We start from the raw sequence: 21,144 nt of genomic DNA, 5'->3' as shown, positions 1-21,144 counted from the left end.
TCATGACAGGAGTAGCAGTGACTTGGATACAATTTTAATGAAGTTTCTTGAATTGTTTAACAAAAGCTCACATTTTACATCAAAATGTGTTGATGTTATTCAGCATTTGAAGGTATCTACGACAATTTAACTGAATGTAATGTTAGAGAATGACAAAATGTTTAAGTTTAAATGCTAATTCAACTATGATGCTAGCGTGAGTTTGTGCCAAAAATGAAATTACCAGACTTTAAATCTGGGTCATGAAGATTATGGAGGAGCTAATTTCAAGTCATGCATGCATGCGAATCAGAATGCAAATCAGAATACGTTTAGTCAAATCTACTTTGATATGTGATGTAAAGCTGCATCATTTAAAGGATGGTGAAGAATCTATCTCAAAAAGTATATTCTGTTTATACAAGCAGCACAAATAAACACAATTGCACAGAGAAAGTCTTTTCCTTTGTATCAGTTCACATAGGCTGCAATCCTGCACACAACACCTGTTTATGAGCCTGACTGAGCATGTTGCAGAGAGCTACAAATACCCTTAGGTGCATTATTAAAATATGCACAAGACATGCAGGCTGCCCTTGTTCGAAGCTACTGATTGTAGCCCATAAATGTCTGTTTAAACGGTTTCATTGTAAAGAATAAGATGTTTAATGTGAAAATGTGTGGTTTTTAGGGGATAATTAAAGACTGAGGTGTGCATTGAGTACCATCGGGGTAATGTATTTTGTCATCTGAGTCAGTTGTCAAGGATTCTGGAAAGAGGACACACAGAAATATACACTTTGAAGCACATGTTTGACTTGCCCCTGTTACCCCTGGGGCTATGTATAGTAACTGGAGCAGTCTTAATATTATTTATAAGCTATTTATAGTTTATTGCATTGAAAAGATTTTGCATTTTAGTTCAAAAGGGTCAGCATTTCCCATGCAGTGGATGTTTATCACCTAAGAAAACCCTCATATCTCTAATTTGAGGCTTTTAAAAACATTATCATGACAGGGGAATTATAATTATTCCTTTGCTAGTGTTAATTTAACGTCCAGGCTAACCTTTGCATTAACTTTCAGCTCAATAATTCCTCTCAGAAGGAGCAATAGAACAGTATCTCCTCTACCTTATTCCTTATCTCCTCCCATTCTGCACTCGCACACATTCCTGTCATAAAAGCCACGGGCGGACAGGACGAAACCATGTTCAAGGGGAGCATGTTGGGAGTTGTGATTTTATTCAGCAGAAATTACTAGATACAATTCAACTACATCATGTGTACTTAATAAGAATAAAAGAATATTTATTTATTGCTTCTTGGTAAGGTAGTTTTTTCCCCCGGTGATTATGTGGGACACCGTTGAGAAATCTGCGACCCCATTCCCGGATAGTGGACTCGTCTCCACTCTGCCATGTTGGATGGAACTGGCTCTGGGCTCTCTGGCGGCCGGACTTCCCAGGAAAGTTTTCACCGTTTTCCGTCTTTGCTCAGCTGCTCTAATTTTGACCTTATTTCGAGGAGGAGCGGGACATCGCACTGCATTCCTAAACGGCGAACATTTCCACGGCAGCCCAGCGTCGCGGAGCCCCCCGGGATAAAAGCGGCCGGTGTACGGGGTCGGAGGCAGGCTACGGATGACCGAGGGATTGTTTATGTATCTTTTTGGATCTCACGTAGCGAGTTAGAGTCGGTGCATACTTTATAAACTGACCACCAATAATGAGCGGACACCCGCCACAGCGGCGGCAGGCTAACGTCGGTTCCATGCTACTGACACCGCAGGAAAATGAAGCCCTTTTCAACCACCTTGGCAGGAAATGCATCGTAAGTTTTCTCCCCAATAAATTGTTGTGTGATAGCTGGCTAAGAAGTAAGCTAATGCGGCTAACTTGCTTGTCAAGCGCATTAAGCTAGCCAAGAGGTGTAACGGTTTTGTCTGTGGCCTTGCATTTTTTGTGATTTGGGAAGCACTTGTAACTTAAAGGTTTGTTTTGACAGCCGAGGTGAGGGTGTTAAACGGGCATTTGGGCAAGTTTCGCTCCAGCCCGAGGCCTGAGCTTAATTTAACAGCTTGACACACCTGAAATCCTCCAGACTAACAGCAGCGAGCCTGACGCTGGCAGAGTTCAGAGCTGCTAAATCCATCAGCAGGAAAAGCAGGGCAAAGGAGTGATTTTTCCCCCCCTTCTTCTTGCATTGGCATTACATAACCTAGCTGAACCTTGGTTTGTTTTCGGGAAGTGGGTCCACTGACAAGAATATGCCGAGCAGACTTGGCTGAAAGTCCTGCCAGTCACTAAACCTGGCCAGACAGCGGTGGGAGTAGCCTCCTGTACCGGAGCGACTGCAGTCAAAATCACCAGTGCAATGTCACGATTCAATATCATGAGATAATCTGACATTACGTAAGACGTTTAACATTCCGCTGACTCATATTTATGCTCTCCTTATGCACGGAGTTTCGGTTGTAGCCCCCCACCCAGCAGATTATTGTGGCATGTTGAGGAACAAATCTGCAGCTGGAGCTTAGTCTCATATTACCTTCAATCCTGCATGTTTGATTTCTGGACCATATAATGTGACAGAACAGACTTTCAACCCTTTTATTCTCAGACTGGCACATCAGAATAACTGTTCTCTTAAATGATTTGTGGAAAAGCATGCTTTTTCTCATTCAATATGACAGATTTTGCAGTTTGGTATGCCATATAATTATCACAACGGATATTAGGGCTGCACGACATTATCTACAATACAAGAATTTCCACCAGATGACCTGCATGACCCTGTGATGCCGGTTTAAATGGTAAAACCAATATATAATAGTTGTGTGACCTTGTGTAGTGGCAACAATTGCAAGACACTGCCGGCATAGAACCTGTTTTTGGTCAACATCAACCATCATCATCATTTCTGTGGCCAAAATATTTCCATTGGGATTCTTTTTGCAACCAAATCTTCATTTTCAAGTTTGTCTCCAGCTTCTTCTTCATTTTCTTGCCTACATGTGAAGCCTGCATGTCGTCAGTCATTGTAGTTTGTATATAAGTGTCTTTCAAAACTACTAAATCATGTTTCACTGCTGCATCAAGCAACAGAAAAAGCCTTACTTCATGTTGCACTTATAGTTTGTGCAGCTCACATATCATCAACAAAATGACTGTCACACTAAAACCAATGAGAACAGTTTAAATATGCCCTAAATTACAGCCTTTGCAGCTTGCTAATTGCATTATAATGAATTAATTGTTCAGCACAAGTTGAAACTAACAGTACTGAGCTCAGATCAGTACACGTTGGCCTACCAGACTGTATTAAATTTGTACTGTACCGACATTTAGTTCATGTTCCGTAGTTACACACCCATATTTTAATCCCTTTATCAAGTGAAACAAGCCTTTGGCTGAAAAGTAAACGGTTTATTGACTTAATGCGGCAACGCTCGTACATTGCCTCTGGAGTGTTGTGAGCGATCGCGACCCTTTGCATTGCTGGTGCCCATAAATGTCATCACCACCACCTACCTTGAAGGCAGTAATGCACTTGCAAGTCTTTGGCTGTAAGGTTGGGATGAGGGTGCTCCAACCACTTTATTTCCTCAACAAGTGTGTTGCAGCTCAGCAGAAGATGAGACGCAGGGTGGGAGATTGTGACTTTTTTCTTGTATGATTTTGTAAATTGTTTAATTCCTGTCGCCATTGTGGTAGAGCAGCTCTGCCCTAAAGCCACCCAGTGATATCAGCAGGAAAGAATGCCACAATGTCACCTGGTGTTGATTGCATTTGCAGATAAGACTGGTTGTAAAATTGAGGTTTCAGAGCCATATAAGTTTGCTCTGATTTCGTTGTAAGATTCACTCTACTCCTACTGAAAGATGACATGATGGTACAACACTGCACTTTCATAGTGATGTTCTGGTTGCCCGTTTTCATGCTACTTCCCCATAGCAATCATTGTTTCCTGTAATTGTGTGAAGTAAAGGTGGTTTTGCCCGAGCGACAGAGAAATGTCTCTTCCTCGTTGTGCCCACGGAGCTCGACTCGCTGCAGTGGACCGGCCCTGGCTCTTGGCGTTCAAGGTGCCTGTGTGTGCACGTTTGCTTGGAAAAGGCCACACTTCCTGTCCCATGACACAGCCTGGGCGAGTTCACGTGGTGGGACGTCCCGCCTCCTCCTTGTACGTGAACACACAGGTTTCTAAGGTGTGTCCTCGCAGCTATGTAACCTGTTTAAAATCCGGTGACGGAGCTCCTCTGGCATTCTCGCATTGGTATCACGCAGCATGTGACAAGAGATGTGGAATCAGGAACATTCCTCGCAGTCCTACGCTCTTGTGTGTTTGTCCACGTCTTTTCATGCAGAGAAACACAATGTGTGAGTGTGTGATAGACTGGGGGAGACTGGAAGAGACAGACATTGTGTAACTCCCTGACCAATCTAATTAGAATGCCTACCAGTGATGCAGTGGCTGACTGAGTGATTGCAGGTTATGTAACGTACTTATTATGCAGAAAATGCAAGAATCACAGAGTCACCTTTATTTTACTTCATTGCACTGTAGTTAGTTCTTTGAAAGCATCTTGTCTGCCTTTATTTTCAGGGCAAGGCTTGGGCAGCTTCTTTGGACAGCATTGCTTCAGGAGTTGCACTGGAGATGTTGCCCTAATAACAGAATAAGATTGTCTGTGCAGCCTGTTTTTTAAAATGCTGTGAATACATTTGTTGACCCTTGCTGTTGACTGTCCTGATAGATAGATAATTTAATTGATCGACTAAGGGAAATTGCAGTGTCACAGCAGCAATTCACATATGACACATGCCACACATAACTTACAGTGAGCTTGCATACGATAGGTAAAAATGTAATACAGGGGCTCCTCAGTTTACCACATCCTTAACCTACAGCGTTTCTTCGTTACGTTGGAAGTGGTTTGGTGGGACGAGCAGAGCGGATTAATACGTCATCACGCAGTGCTATAAGACGGCTTTGTTTACATTCACCAGTTGTACACCACCTTGGATTGTGCTACATTAGCTAGCTTTTTGCCCTTCATTATGACCAGCGCTCGATTTAGACAGTCGCCAGGTCGCTGCGAGCGCCGGGAATCATGGCAGGTTGATGACATCATACATAGTCGCTGCCTCCGTGAAGAAAACATGATAGGTGGTTCAGCTCGATCGAGCACTCGATTTCGACAGTCGCCAGGTTGCCATTTGCAACTAAAAACGTCGCAAATGGCAACCTGGCGACCGTCTAAATCGAGCGCTGATTATGACTCCCAAGTTAAGTCACTCTTTTGATGTGTCGAAGAAAAGTAAAGCCATCTCCATGTGTGCTGTCTTCACTGCAATGTAAAAGCTGCAGCTAACCAACTAGTTAAACTCATGGTTGCAAAATTAATCATGAGTTGTAGCAAATTTGACTTCTTTGCTGTGGCTCTTGATACACATTACAGAGTGAAAACTGCAACAAAAACAGAATAAAGCCACATGAATACATGTAAATAAATCCTTGTAACTTAACCAGTAAGTCAAAAAATGAAGTTAATTACTTACGACATTGCCTCTATGGCGTTTACAAAGTGGACAGCTGTGCATCCAGAAAAGCATGTATCTGTGTAAAGCTACACATCAAAATAGTGGACAGGAAGTGACATCTGTCAACTTTGGAATATAGGCTTTTTTCAAAATACAAGTACATTGATAATTCTGCCCTAGGGGCAACACACCATGGAAGGGAAACAAGATTTAATAAAACACTCGGAGCAGACAAACAGACGAACATCGGCATTACTAGATCAAATTGTAGAAACAGTGTAACATATTCTGTTATCTTCTTGTAAAATGACTCATACATGCATGAAGTCATTGGTATTCATGAATTTAATGAAGAACTGATTGATATCTTGATGCACATAATGGCTTTGTTTACATTTTCACCAGAGTTCCCACTTGATGTAAGTCGAAAATCGACTTACATCAATCTGTAGGAACGGAACTCTGATGTAAGTCGAGGACCCCCTGTACATGTTTAAAGTATGTGCATAAAAATTACTGTACTAGGTAAAAAACAATAGTGGGATAGAAGTAACAAAAAGCTTTACTATAATAATAAATATGAACTCTAACAGATTACATCAACATTTGATTGAACGTAACTTGATGCATTACACGAACATGCAACTTTTTGCAAATTCTCTGCTTGTCTAACTACTCGTATGTGAAAACCTACTTAGAAATATAGTGGCTGGCTGGTATTAGCTTCATTTTGCAGGAGAAACAGTGGATATCATACATGTTTTTTAGTAATAATTTAGGATACTTGCATGCCAAAATCTCACTGCTTTTGGAATTCATAGAGAAAATGAGGCACATACAGGTATGTAAACAGTGTTCTTACTCATTGGTTTTACTCATTGGTATTCCTTGTGCTGTTTTCCACCATCGGCAACACTGTCTGACTTGGCAAAAGGTGGAAGGGGTCCAGTTCACACTGTGTCTGTGTGTGTGCACAGACTGCCTGATCAGCAGTCCTGTCCTACAGGAAGTCCCGTGGTCGGCCTCCTCTGGTGATTTGTGCTGGAGAAGCGGAACACTACTCCTCTTTTCCTCCACTTATCCCCCTTTCTCATTTCCTCTCATTCCTTCTCACCTCTTTAATGCCTTCTGTTTTCCTCTTCTGTCGTTCACATTTCTTCTTCAAGCCTGTTTTGCATCTCTTCCTGCACTTTTTTCTTATTGTACTGAATCACCTCCTTTCTTCAATCAAAATTCCTCATTTTTTCCTCCTTTGCCTCGCTGCCAAGACTGTCAGCGATAATTTGATTTTGTAGCAGCAAAAATGAAACAGCTGAGTAGCATCTTAATGTCCCGCTTCTTTGTTAGAAGAAAAACTCCACCTTCTTAGTAGGGATGTGCGGACTAGTCGTTTAATTGTTTAACCGCCGACTCATTTATTAAACGGTTAGTATTTTACTAGTCGGTTAAACGCTAGTGTGCCCCCCCACCCCGACCGGGCGCCGCCATGCAGCTCTACGCTCGGCCGTGCGCCGCACGCTCGTCCCGTCTGGGCTACCTGGTTGATCCTGCCAATAGCATATGCTTGTCTCTTTTTTCAACCCCCGCTATCCCCCTCATTATTAGCGGTGTTTTGACCACTCCAGCTACACCCACCACGTCCCTTCCTGCCACCCCGAAGCAAAGCATCGGCTCCAGTATGTGCTGCTCGTAGACTGTCATGGCACACCGACCCGCTGCCGTTACGCACAGACGCAGCGGCACTTTCTGTCTCAGTGGACGACTGAACATCTTCATCAGAGGGTGAATATTCCTCTTCAGAATATGAGTAAGCCATTACTTGACAAAGTACTTTGTCAGTGTTGAGCAGACCTCTCGGTACGGTGAGTTTTCTCACTCTAAAATGTGCCGTCTTGCGCTCTGATACGCTGAGCCTGTCCTCAAACCAAAAACGACCACATAGGTCGTCTGTACACGCCCGTATTACGACCCAGTGTTACGTTTTGACTATGCGACCTCTGGCGGTTGAGTAAATATCGACACTCTGGAGTCGCAGGTGAAACGTCATCATGAACAAACTTTTATCTAACACTATCCCTGTCCCTATCCCTAACCCTAACCTTAACCATAACCCTAAAAACGTGTTGGGAAAGTGAGAAAAAAGCCGTTTTGCGACGGAAAAGCCGTTTCGCGAATTAAATCCCGTAATGCGTTCGTTTTCCCCGTAGGGGCGCAAACGTTCATACGACCGCATAGGTCGTATTCCGGTGCACGGTGCAAACGACCGATGCGGTCGGTGCACGGTGCAAACGACCGATGCGGTCGTATGAATTGGAGGACAGGTTGGAGCCGCTCCGACGGCGAGTCTCATCTCCTCGGTTTTCAAACTCTGTAAACTCCAAAACTTTGAATGAAAACACCCCTACAACTGATGCTCAGATTGAAGTTCCAGATGTCTGCCATCTCCTGGTGTACAGTACATGAGACACACGAGGCAGTATATTTGAAGCTATGGCTTGTTATGTTCAGCAATGTTGCTTGTCACAATATTGCGATTTTGGGGCTTAAAGGGTTAAATTGCAAGTTTTCCGAACCGACTAGTCGCCAATAAAATTAGCGACTAGTCGGTTCGGAAATTAGTCGAAATTCCCATCCCTACTTCTTAGGACTCGGTGCGCTTTAAAGAGATGTCAGCTCGGCTTCAAAAACATTTCACATGAAAGGAAAATAGAAATTGCAACCATCGTCATTCCAGAAGCATTTTCATCACAGTTGAAGAAGCAGTTGCAGGAGTATTTGAGATACTCACATCTAAGTATTTATGTCCTCTTTTAAGAGATGATCCCAACTTAACTTACTAAAATATGACTTCAGACACCTAGCACTCTTTAGGTAAAAGTGTTTAATATATAATAAACACAGGGTGAGTTGAAGGTTTCTTCATTATAAAACAAATGTATTCTTTTTCACTTTGCTCACCGCTGCATCTCTGCATCTTTCCTGTTTATTCTCTCTGCTTTTCTCGCTTAGTTAGGATCATATTTGTGATTTTTCTGCCTTCAAAACCAGTGTATTATACCTGGCACCAGTTACTTTAAGGGAAATTGGAAAACATGCCCTCTAAATGTTGCAGTGTGAGATTACTGCACATGGAAATGTTTCATTTTGCGGTCTCCTGCTCAAGTGTACTTTGAATGCATGAGCGTCTCTTGGTACTCTGCGAGAGGAAAATCTGAAATGTTCTTCTGACTATGCAGACTTTGAGCCAGACAGCTGATTGCATCATCGTCATGATATCTCAGGTCAGGACAAATGTAGGAACTGTGCATGTTTTGGAAAAAGTACACAAGAGAGAGGTAGTGTGTGAGCGTTTGTTGTCGGCCTTTGATGACGCCACAGACACAGCTCCACTTCCTGCAGCCTTTGGCCCTGTCAGGAAGAATCAGAACTCCACGGGCAGATGAAACCGTAGGGCCTCAGAGCCCAGATACCGTTCCAGTATCGTGAAGCGGAATTTATTTTATTCTTCTGGTCGTGGGTATTTCTGATCTATATCCAAGCAATCAAGAGCTGCATTGCTGCCAAGGAAATCATTTTTTATGTAAGTTTGAATAAAAATATCTTGCACAAGCAGTGCTGAAGGACAAATTGCCTCTCTGAGGACATATTTTAATGTGTTTTTTTCTGTTTTCTCATTTAAGGCTGCGTTGTGCACCATTTAATATTAGTCACATAGTGTGGCTACGTTAGCTGCTAGCCTCTCCTCTGACCTCTTATTGCACTAGTTCCGTGTGATCCATTCAGTGAAGAATTCATGCTTGTGTTTTGAATTTTGGACAGTTGACCAATGATTATCAGTTCTGTCAGATCAGAATAAATCATAGCCTTCTTCTTAACCTGTGAAGACTTGATGCAACATAATAATAACTTTATTTATATGCTAATAAATTAAATGAATAATTAGCTAGGTTAGTGATCATATCAAACAAAGGAGCTAGGCAGTTTTAAAAATTAAAGAATAAGATTGAGGGTAGAAGTTAGAAATTGAAAATCAAGAAGTCAGAGAAGTAAAAAAAATGGAGAGAAGACATCACACCAAAGAACCAGGCAGCTTAAAATAAAATGAGGGGAAACATATAAAATAATCAGGACATAAAACAAAATAGGACAGTAAAACTAAGAATATCTAAAAAATAACTTAACGTAAAAGCAAGTCCATAAAAGATATACATATGCAATGTGTGTGTACCTCTTTTTTAATATAGTTTTCTCTCTTCCCCTTCATGTTTTAAAGACAGCATGGCTAACATAATTTAGTCTTAATCACCCAAAAGAAGATGCAGAAAAACTAAAACTTCCCCAGGCAGACAGAAGGGATTACCTTTACTTGTGAGCACAGGATTATATTTTCAGTTGTGGTTCTTTGGTCCCACATCCTTCACCAAGACATTTCTGAAGCATCATGTTCAGATGTTCCAGGAATTCTCATGTTGCCTTTAACTTTAATGAGCACACAACCCCTGAGACTCGAGAAGTTCTGTGTAGTATTTATTCTTACTTGAAGCCAGCCCTGTTTGTTGCTAGTATCAATATTAGGACTGGGGACAAGAATGTCTCCTGATGTTATTGATTCTGGGCTGTAGCTGATGTCTGATGCATTTCTAAAAACAAAAAAAAGAAGTGTGAAAGCCTGACAAATAACCAGAACACTACCCTGGAACTCATGAGGTGGTTGACTTTTTATTCTTCCTCTTTATATTCCCTGAAATGTACACATTCGCACTAAACTACAAAGAACAAAGTACACAGTAATTCCTAGAACTAAGGAGTTAAAAGGTGCCCAAAAAGCACCAGCAGGCATTTCCCTTCATCATGCTGCTGCTTTCACGTGTATGTTAATGACTTGGACCCCTCGGTGTGAGAAAACCCTGCAGTTACCTGTAAAAACTGCAGGAGTCTAACATCATCCTATGATCATGACTGTGTGTGTGTGATGCAGGTGTGTTCTTAGCGTGTGTGTACCTGGAACTGACAGATGTTGTCTTCCTGTGCCTTTAACCTCACTGCTACGTGAGCAAGAAAACAGCCGTATAGATGTATTTCACTAGCAGTGTGATTAAAAGTCATGACAGTAGCTCAAGACATGGTTTAATTTCCGTCTCTCTGTTTGTGTTTTTGTCTTTGAGTCGCTTTGTGTGCGCTCCGGTAGGCAGCGTGGCAAATATCGTTTAAGTAAGAGTGCTGGGATGTCTCGTGTTGTCATTAAGGAACGCATGTGTGGGCTAAACCTTAATATAGCCCGAGTCCTTGGGGGATTTTTGGCTTCAGGAGATGCTGAAATCATTGCAATTTTCGCCTCCATTGTCAGTGCTTTGCTTCATTTGCGAGGTCAGACAGGCCTCTTCAGTCAGATTCTGTGTACCTGCATTAAAACAGCATGCAAATATAATCAGTTTAGACTCGTATTCAGTCGTGCTGCGTATGACTGGCTGCTTGTTGCGCGTTTGGCATTGAGGGACTGCAGGGCAAATGACTTGACCTCTGCAGAGCTGCTGTCACTGAGTCTGTGGGTCTGTTTTAATAACGCACATCAGATTTGTGTTTTTATTTAGCAAAGACAAATGTTTCAAAAAGCTAGAAATCTGCTATATTTTGAATTTATGTGCTATGGATAATCAGAATTCTGCATAAACAGTCGGTGTTCGCGCCTAAGCCTGTCTCAGATCGTTTTAAAACAGATTCTTTCTTGTGACTTCAGCCCTACGTAATGAAAAAGACAGACTCTCAGTTGGTGAACATATGTGAATACCGATTTCTAACTTATTCTGCAGATTTTCTTTGGGATTCAAATCAAGAAAGCCACTGACTTAGTCATTCTTGTTCTAAAACATCTGGTTTTATGCTCTTTGTTGACATACTGTTGCAAAGCTGTGATGTAACTGATCTCAGCTTTGTCCTTATCCTTTGCATATCTCTGTGGTAGCCACTGGAAAGCTCGTGGCATGTTACTGCAGCTGCTGTGTGTCACGGCAGGAAGGTTGTTAGGTGCACGATGAGGATACAATTTGCCACTCACATACTGATGGCAGAAAGCTGGGTGATATTCGAGGTTCAACTGTGGGATGTGTTGACATCTTGCACAGCCTTCTGGTTGGCAACGGAGGTGGAAACAACACATCATCACCCCTCTGACTGAAGAGTTTTTGTAGGGTTTTGGACAATGCAGGAGCCCAGTCCTACATTTCAACACCTTTCACCCTAAACCCTGACCTGCTGCTGAATCTCAAACATTGACTTTACGGATATAAAGTCCACTTGCTCACAGGAACCCAGAAGCCTGCATTGCTGTCCGTCAGTAAGACTAGTTAAAGTGTCAAGTTTAGTGGTTTCACAGATAAAAGCTTATCATATTCTTAATCTTTATTGTATGTTTTATTGTCTTCTCTTTGTGTCATGGATCCTTTAAATCCTTGTGAGATACAGGCTTTGCATTGATTCTCCCCCTTCCTGCCTCCCTCCAGACGTTGTCGTCAGCAGTGGTCCAGGTGTTCACAGCAGATAGGAACTCCAGCTGGAACAAGAGATGCTGTGGTGTGGCCTGTCTGGTCAAAGACAACCCCCAGCGATCCTACTACATCAGGGTCTTCGACATCAGGGTAGGTGAACAGGAAGCAATACTGCATGATTGCATCTTATTGGTTTATCGCTACAATAAACGGCACATGACTGTCTCCTAGATGAACGATGATTTACCATAATTTAGGATTCATAAAAATCCCGTGCTAAGCTGTGCGGTTTATGTTGTTCTGTTTCTCCACAGGACGGTAAGATGATGTTTGAACAGGAACTGTACAACAACTTCAGCACAATGCTCCCCAAACCGTACTTCATGACATTCGCTGGAGATGTGAGTCTTCCTCTTTGCTTATTACTTTTGTCTGTTTGTTTCTGATGCTCATCTTAATGGTGCTGAAGAGATTGGAGAAGGTTTTATTTGATCACAGTGTTGACATCAGAAACTTTTGTAAAGGTTACTGATTTCTTCCAATAAAACAACCAATGAAACTAGACCTCAGGGGTTAGTTGGCAATATTTATCCCCACCTGTGTGTTACTGGTGCAAAAGTAAATTAACTAATCCTACAATCAAAGAAAGAGCTTCTGTCTGTCAGGAAACACTGCAGCCATAGTGGCCCTTTAAAGTCTTAATGGTGCTTTCAGGAATCAATAATTACAATTGAAAATCGCATTTAGCATGAAAACACGTCCACATCAGTCACCTTTCAGCTTTGCTTATGAGAGGGAGCTGCCATGTCTGTTCTCTTGCTCTAGACAGGTGTGTCAAACATGTGGCATGTGGGCCAAAACCGGACCGCCAGAGGGTCCGATCCGGCCCGCGGGACGACTTTGTAAAGTGTAAAAGTTATACAGAAAACATTAACTGTAATTTGTAAATCTGTAAAACTATCAATTTAAAATGATTTCTAGACCATGACAAGTTGTTTTTGTCAATGATCATAAAGTAAAAATATTAAATTGTTGTTTTGTCATTTTGTGTCTCATTTTTGTTTTTTGTTTTTTTTGTCAGACTTTTATCGTTTGTCTTATGTTTTTGTCGTTTTGTTTCCTTTTGTCTCGTTTGTGTTTTTTTGTCTCATTTTTGTCATTTTGTGTTTTGCTTTATCCATTGTTTTGTGTATCGTTTTTGGTCATTTTGTTAAGATAAGATAAGATAGACTTTATTAATCTCACAAACGCTTTTGTCATTTTTTTTGCCTCGTTTGTTCATTTTTTTTGTCGCTTTGTAACTGTTTTGTCTAATTTTTGTCACTTTTTCGTTTTGCTTTGTGTCATTTATCGCATTTTTTGTCATTTTGTTTCTCGCTTTTGTCATTTGTGTCATTTTTGTAATATTTTGTCTTGTTTTTGTTGTTTTTTTGTCTTATTTTAAAGTAAAATAGCACAATGTTCAGTTCCAGATACCTATGACTGAATGTTTTGTGCCTTTAGACACGCTGTGATCTGTAAGTTATAATGCGTAAATGATAAACTGAGGCATAATGTTATTGAAATTGAACTTAATTTTCTTTAAAAAATTCGGGTTGTTCATGATGTTGTGTAGAAAGATGGCTCTTTAAATAGCAATAGTTTCAGAGTGTACTTTTGTGCCCTGAAACAAACAAATGTGGAGTTGTTGTTATTTATGGGTTGTTCTGCTGTGATTTTACTGCTCCGGCCCACTTGAGATCAAATTGTGCTGAATGGGGGCCTTGAACTAAAATGAATTTGACACCTCTGCTCTAGAAAATGTAGCTCTGTGTCATATCTAAAGATTTCCACGTGATGAGACCCCATGTTTAGCAAACATCTCGCTGGTGGGTACAGGGACTCCAGCAGACCATGAAGTATTTGTCACCGCTGACTGATGCGATAACGCTGAGAGTGGTCACTGTAGACTCATTGAGGAAATAAGTTTGGAGATTCAGTGATGAAAGAAACCAAATTTCTGTTGTTTTGTGTGTTGACAGACATGCCAAGTGGGTCTGAACTTCGCCAGCGAGGAGGAGACCAAACGTTTCCGAAGCAATGTGGCAGAACTGATGGGGAGAAGACAGAGGAAAACCGGTACCAGCTTACCGCCACTGCTCACCTACGCACAAACCTGACTAATGATCTAACTTGCTCCAAAAATGACAAGATTAGCTAATATTTTATCTTGTGATCAAAGCAATCAGATGTTTTTTCACCTTATTTCAAGCCAAATCATGTCTCTGTAAGTGGTTGTGGCTTGACATTATCTGACCAGTGGGAGCACAAGTTCAAAATAATTTCTAAACTTGTCATTTTTGACTCAACCACACACAGAACTGGGCAAAAAAGTCAGAATTTCAGTACAGGAGGCTCTGGAATGATGAGAGCTACATTTTGAGTCTCTTGAAAGTTGAGGATTTTTTGCCTGGGTCTGTTCACCTCACCGTGCCATCTTCTGTTCCTCTCCTCATCTACAATCCTCTTCTTTTTTTCAGCTGTCGGTAACGCATCAACAACAGCAGATTTCTGTCTTACTAATGATAGAGATCACATAAAAACAAAGACACATCTTTACAGCCGGCGTATCAGAGGTTTCCTAAATTTGATGCTGCAAGAAACCCTTTCAGATACTTTGATAGAAACTGAATTGTTGGTGCTTTTCTCCAGTTAGAGCAGTTAGTGTTAAGCTCATCTTAGTTCAGGAACCATGTTCAGCCCGATTTGGTGTCCAGTAAAATCACAGCATAGTAACCGATAAATAACCACAACTCCACATTTTTCCTGTTTTAGTGCAAAATGGTCACATTTAAGGAACTATCTTTTTACAAAATATTATGGACAACCTCAAATTTCTTAAAGAAAATAAGTTCAATTTCAGCAACATTATGACTCAGTTTATCGTTTACACATTACAACTTACAGATCAGAGTGTCGACAAAGAAACACAACATTTAGTCACAGGTGTCTGAAAGTGATTGATATAGTATTATGATCAAAACAACATAAAACAACAAAAACAAGACAAAATACTATAAACATGAGATGCAAAATAATAAGAACAAGAAATAAAACGGCAAAAAATTAGACAAACGATATGAAACAACCAAAGACGTGAAAAATTAGACAAAAGGTTACAATGCCACAAAAAAACAAACGACAAAAACGAGACAAAAAATTCCACAAATGACACTGTGGGCTAATTTTTTCTGTTTAAAGTCCTGCACCTCTATGGAAACAGAACGACCATGATTAGAAGTAGAGAGAACTTAGAAATGGCTTAGAATTGCATAAACCATGACAAAGATAAAGTAGAATTTCTTTAATTAGCATTTTAGAAAAGTTTTAAAAACCTGCAACTAAAAAGTGCCCACAGATGTTACCAGCTGTGGAAAAATGGTAACTCTGTAATATTTCACTGCTTACATTTGGTGTTTATCTCCATATTTGTCTCCTATCTGTGTTAACACAGTCTGCAGTTCAGCCAGAAACTACCTCAGTTTTTGTCCTGGTCTGTTAGTCGAGGTTTTTGTCTTCTTTACAAAATCTGCTTTGTACAGACAATTTATTTTAGGCACATTTTTAAAGACACGAGACAAGTATAGTGATCAAATATCCTTACTTTAGGCTTGAATTTGCATATTTTTTGCAACAAACTGCACATCACATATGAATAGTGTGGTGAATAATTGGAAAATTTCCAATTCAGCAATTCTTCTCTTTTTTTTTTGATTATTTATGCATTTTTTAATAGCACAATTTTCAGCTATATTTGGGTTTCATAGGGTTAATTTTAAATAATTCCTCAGTAGTGCTTGTTAGTGTTTTTTTACAGCACCAACAATAATTAGACTTTGCAAAATGTAATGGAAATTTTTGCTAAATTTATGGCTTCTTTCTGTCTATTCATATAAACAACCTCAGAGTGAGCTTTAAATTGAAAACATAATATTCATCCACAGCCATGCTGATGCCTTCTTAAACTTACGATCGACTCTTCGTCCTGAACTCGTATCATCACCTGCTTGATCTAAACCGTCCGTCCACCTGCTTCCTTTTCTGCCGGTCATTTCCTGACCTTTCCGATGGATTGTTCTCTTTCATCTTTTCCCTCTGCATTGGGTGCATAATCTTATCTACAAGGCTTCTTCTGGAAAACCCACGCCATAGAATTTAAAGCGTGTTTGTGTTCAGCTCTGCAGAGTAACCCTCCTTAATTAACAGCCTCTGTGCTTCTGCCAGCTCTGTTTTATGTACCAGTGTTTATATATTTTGTCGTCTAATATGAGATAGAATTTTTATTGAGGCTTTTGTATGTTTGAATAAATGTGTGGATGCAGTGTTAGCTGTGGCGTGTGTTTGTGTGACTGATGTCTCCTAAACCCATTAACGGATCACTTTGCTTGGCAATTTATTCTGAATAACTTTCCGTTCTGTGCAGCACATGCACAATCCCGCCGAATCCTGCCCTCAAATACAAACTGACTCTCTTACCTCTGTACATCTGGCGCACTTTCAGCCGCTTCTTATTAACACAACCCGCTACTTGGCGCTGGATTGTAATGATTTAATTTGTCTGTGTTCACAGAGAAGAGACGCGACCCTCCAAATGGTACGTTTTCCACTGTTTACTAAAGAGATAATCGGGGTGGGGGGGAGAGTGTAAAACCAGAGTCAAGCCTGTGTCTGATGGTTTTTGGCAAACATTTGTGACTATCTGCTCACTTTGACAAGCGGGTGGAGTTTCTGGATGATTTCATATTAGTAGGAAACACCAACAATCTGGCATCTAAGAAGAGAAACCTTAACAGCAAAAGGATATACAGAAAGACCTTTAATGTCTAAATGAACAGCTATGTCCTTATTCCATGCTAGAAACTAGTTTTAAGCAAGTTTGAGTCACATTAGAGAAGTAAACATGCTTAAAACACTTTAGTACTGCAATACAAATCCATGTATCAGGAAAAAATGCTTGTGAATGGTAGTAAAAGGTAGTAAATAAATAATTTTACTGTTAAATGGCTGATTGATATGAGTTATTTTAACCCTTTAAGCTTCAGTCAATTCCAGCCGTTTTCAGTACAAAAAATCGCTAATATTCTATTTTTAAATAAAAAAAATACGAAAAATACAGGGAATATTGGACGGGCATCGCGAGGTGCATTTCCTTGAAAATGACCGATTCGTGGATTTTATACCGACTTCAGGACATGTTTTGGATAAAATAGTTTACTGGCTTGTGTCATCTGGATGTAAAAGGTTGGATTATGGCCGTTTTTTGTGGAATATTTTCATCTGTGTGTAATAATGAACCCGGAAATGTGAGTCGCGCTGTGTGCGTTGAAGCCGTGTATAGAGAACGGATGGATGAATATTCGTTTTTGTCGGACAAATGTGTTTTTCTCACCTGCTGTGGTAATCGCATCTGAAAGTGGTTTATACCGGCGGATTCATGAGAATCTAAGCTTTCCATCAGCGTATAGTGTTTGTATAATCGGGTTTGCAGTCGTCTGACATTCTTGAAATTCCTATGCAAATTAGTAGGTGTACCGCCGGCGGTACACTGAAGCTTAAGGGGTTAAGTTAGTGACATATTGTGTTAGTTCAAAGAAGGTAAAAATTGGTCATTATTTGGATACTAACAGCAAAGAATAGTAAATACCTAGCAAGTAGAAGCAGTAAATAGTATTATCAGTTACTTTGTACTATGGAATCAGGTCACCTCTGTTTGTTCTTCCATCTTAATTGTCCTGTACTGCTATGCGTTTCAGAATCAAACCCTTAAAAGACCTTAAAACAGCCTTTCCAGCAGTAGACACAAGCAAACTCCATGTGCATATTTCCTGCCAATCCAATCCAATGAACTGCTTTGTTAATTAGAAGTGTGGCTCTCAGTCATTGTTGGAATCTGGAGGAACTGAAACTTCAGCTTCCTAATAGCAGTACTATGTGATTACATCCAGTATGACGTGATGTTAGAGTCTTGTAATGGAGTCTTGCCCTTTGTGGCATCGTTCTGCCACTCATTAATGGTGCGATGACTAAACAGATGCTTGTGGATGTGTACACGCTTCGGTTTTTTGGACGCGCCTCAAGGCAGAAGACGGCAGGGGCAGGAGATGAACCCGTTTTAGACTGACGGGTTGCTCGATTTGACCCAGCTGGCTTATTAATATCAGTGTGCAGCCATGTAGAGGTGTAAACGATGGAAATGACACGATTTAGCATTTAGATGATGCTGATGTTTTTGCTTTGGTCTGATGCTATGTATCAGGGGTGTCAAACATGATGCGGCCTGTGGGTCCAATCCGGCCCTCAAAGTGTAAAAATTACAGAGAAGACATTAACTACAAATTGTTAATTTGTAAAACTATAAATTTAAAATGACTTCTATATCATGACAAGTTGTTTCTATCATAAAGTAAAATACTAGATTGCTCATTGTTCTGTTGTCGTTTTGTGTCTCATTTTTGTAGTATTTTGTCTCGTTTTTGTTTTTGCGTCGTTTTATCGTTTTTGTCATTTTGTGTTTCCTTTTTGTCTCACTTGTGGTTTTGTCTCATTTTTTGTCATTTTGTGTTTGTTTTTTTTGCCTCGCTTGTGTTGTTAGTCTGCTTTTTTGTTGTTTTGTTTGTCACTTTTATTCTGTTTGGCCTTGTTTGTGTCACTTGTGTAATTTTTTTTGTCGTTAGTTCATTTTTTTGCCAGTTTAAAACTTTTTGTCAATTTTTTGGTCTTTTTGTTTTGTTTCATGTCATTTGATTAATTTTTTTGACGTTTTGTCTTGTTTTTGTCAGTTTGCATGTGATTTTTGTAATGTTTTTCTTGTTTTTGTTGTTTTTTTTTTTTTTTGTCTGACTTTTTTCATTTTGATTCTAAAGTAAAATACTATGTAATTCAGTTCCACATACCTGTGACTAAATGTTTTGTTCCTTTGTAGACACTCTGTGATCTGGACGTTGTAATGTGGAAATGATAAACTGAGGCTGAATGTGGCTGAAATTGAACTTATTTTTCTTGAGAAATTTAAGGTTGTTCATGATGTTTTGTAGAAAGAATGTATTTTTTTGCACTCAAAGGAAAATTTTGGAATTTACGGGTTACTTTACTGTGATTTTACTGGTCCGGCCTACTTGAGATCAAATTGGGCTGAATGTGGAACCTGAACTAAAACGAGTTTGACACCCCTGCTATATATGGTCCGACACAACACAATTATACATTCTTAAACAACTATGTATAATTTAGAGGTGGACTGTGGACCCATTTTGAATGAAAAGTGGATTCTGTTTACAACCAAGGAGTCTGATTTTGACTGGAGATATTAAAGTACAAGCCTTTTAAAAGGAACCTGTTGCATGTACATGAGCCTAAACATGCAGCCATATATGAATGTTTGCACCAGTTTCTATCTTGGATTAGTCATGCATGGTTTCAGTTTCTCAAGAAGCACATGTTGGTGTGCAAATTGTCTCATTTCCTTGTCCTCCCACAGGAATATCTCCTCTTGGTCTCATTTCCCATCCCTGCATAATCGCTCTGCCATCTCTTGTCTGTTTTTTCTCTACTCTGCCCTTACCAACTCGACCTCAAGCGCCCTTTCCCCTCGTCTCTTCTGTTAATCTGTCTCAATTTCCCTCTTTTCTCCCTCTTTTTCCGTCGCCCTGCCTTTCCCACTTTCTTTTACCCCACTGGTTCGTCATGTTTCAGAACCCCCAGAGATTAACTTGGGGATTATGCCATGGTTGGGTTTTAGTGGTTATGTAAAAAATCCATCCCTAAATCCAGAATAATTTGCCGGGATTAGATCCATTTGTGTGCTTTGCAGGGAAAGGGAGGAGGTAGTAGCGGAGGTGGGTGGAGAAACGGTGACGGCGAGTCGATGCGAGCGTTTTAATCTAGCAGCGGGGAATAGAGGAGGAGGAATTAACTTTGGATGCTCGCTGGTTGGCTCTCTTGCTGGATGTCTGCTTTTGCAGCTCAGACAGTATGAATATCGACTCCACCAGATGAGTTGTGTCTCGGTAACTTCCTCATCCATAAGAAGGTGGCCTATTTCTGTTCTGTTTGGAAAGTCTTGGATCTCAGCTTTCAGCAGAACACCTTTGAAGACTGGAATCATATCTGAAACAAACCAAGACAAGACGTGGATTTTCTTTCCCTTCTTTCTCTTTGGGTCAATTCCACCTGAAGATCGTCTGCATTTGCTTCGCACTAGAACTAGATCTCCATCTCTCATGCCAAACCGTCAACTACGATGATGTTCTGCACCACCTTTCTGTCGGCTCCCTCTGAGGAACTTAAAGGTGAGGGTGGAGGAGGAGGAGGAGCAGCTGTAGGAGGTGGAGGTTTGGGCCCCGGTGGCTGCCTGTCTTCCCTACACTGCCTGGTTCTCCCTCAGGACGAGCTGTATCCGTCTCTCTCCGACCCCACCGCCCGGCTCTCCATTTGCGCTGAAGAGCGAGCGTGCAGCCTGGTCGGCAAAATGCTTCTAGACGTCAGCATGACCACCTGCGGAGCGCGAGACAGAGGGTGTATCTGGGACAGGGTGAGGAGGAGACGCAGCCGTTCGGCCTCGCCTTCGCCCAGTAAAACCCCCAAAAGCCCCTGTAGCGAGAGTGTCGGAGGTATGTGCTTCAGCTGGATTAGTGAGAACTGTGGGGCTTAGAAAACAGGACAGGAACATGGAGGAAGCACTTGTGATATCGTACAAATCCTGTGGTGGACGTCCTTCCTTGTTGATGTGAATTCAGTGCTTGGCTACGTGTTGTATGGTACAGATTGTTGCTGCGTGTTGCATTGTGATGATTTATGGGTCAGCCTGCTTTGCGTCATCCAGTCCAGTTCCTTTTCATAGATTGAAAAGGAAAGCATAGTCATCCTCTTCCCTTTATATATATGTGTGTGTGTGTGTGTGTTTAGTTCAAATGCAAAGTAATGTGTATTTATTTAATGTTTTGTTAGTTTGGCAACACAGTTTTATTTCTCCTTATCATGACTTTTATGTACACTACTGTTCAGAAGTTTGGGGTCACTTAGAAATGTCCTCGTACTTTCAATGAAAATAACATTAAATGAATCAGAAATACAGTCTTGGCATTGTTAATGTGGTAA

The 21,144-nt window shown here is 40.8% G+C and overlaps 1 protein-coding gene across 3 annotated transcripts in view; it reads left to right on the top strand.

Moving 5' to 3' along the window:
* The first annotated feature begins 1,380 nt into the window (after positions 1 to 1,380).
* waslb (WASP like actin nucleation promoting factor b) overlaps positions 1,381 to 21,144 on the top strand; it is a 33,809-nt gene continuing 14,045 nt past the window's right edge. Inside the window, exons 1-5 of one of the 3 annotated variants that reach the window (XM_022215647.2) lie at positions 1,381 to 1,811; positions 12,025 to 12,159; positions 12,324 to 12,410; positions 14,031 to 14,127; positions 16,619 to 16,642. In XM_022215647.2, coding sequence (XP_022071339.2) covers positions 1,707 to 1,811; positions 12,025 to 12,159; positions 12,324 to 12,410; positions 14,031 to 14,127; positions 16,619 to 16,642 — 448 coding nt within the window. In that variant the 5' untranslated portion in view covers positions 1,381 to 1,706. Of the gene's footprint in view, positions 1,812 to 12,024; positions 12,160 to 12,323; positions 12,411 to 14,030; positions 14,128 to 16,618; positions 16,643 to 18,922; positions 20,658 to 21,144 lie in introns of those variants that run through there. The other 2 variants (XM_022215648.2, XM_051948509.1) reach the window with 2 other exon arrangements.

This window comes from Acanthochromis polyacanthus, chromosome 1 (assembly GCF_021347895.1).
Source record: "Acanthochromis polyacanthus isolate Apoly-LR-REF ecotype Palm Island chromosome 1, KAUST_Apoly_ChrSc, whole genome shotgun sequence".
In the NCBI taxonomy this organism is placed as follows: Eukaryota; Metazoa; Chordata; class Actinopteri; family Pomacentridae; genus Acanthochromis; species Acanthochromis polyacanthus.
Note: the sequence above shows the minus strand (reverse complement) of the source record. Positions and strands in the feature narration are given on the sequence as shown.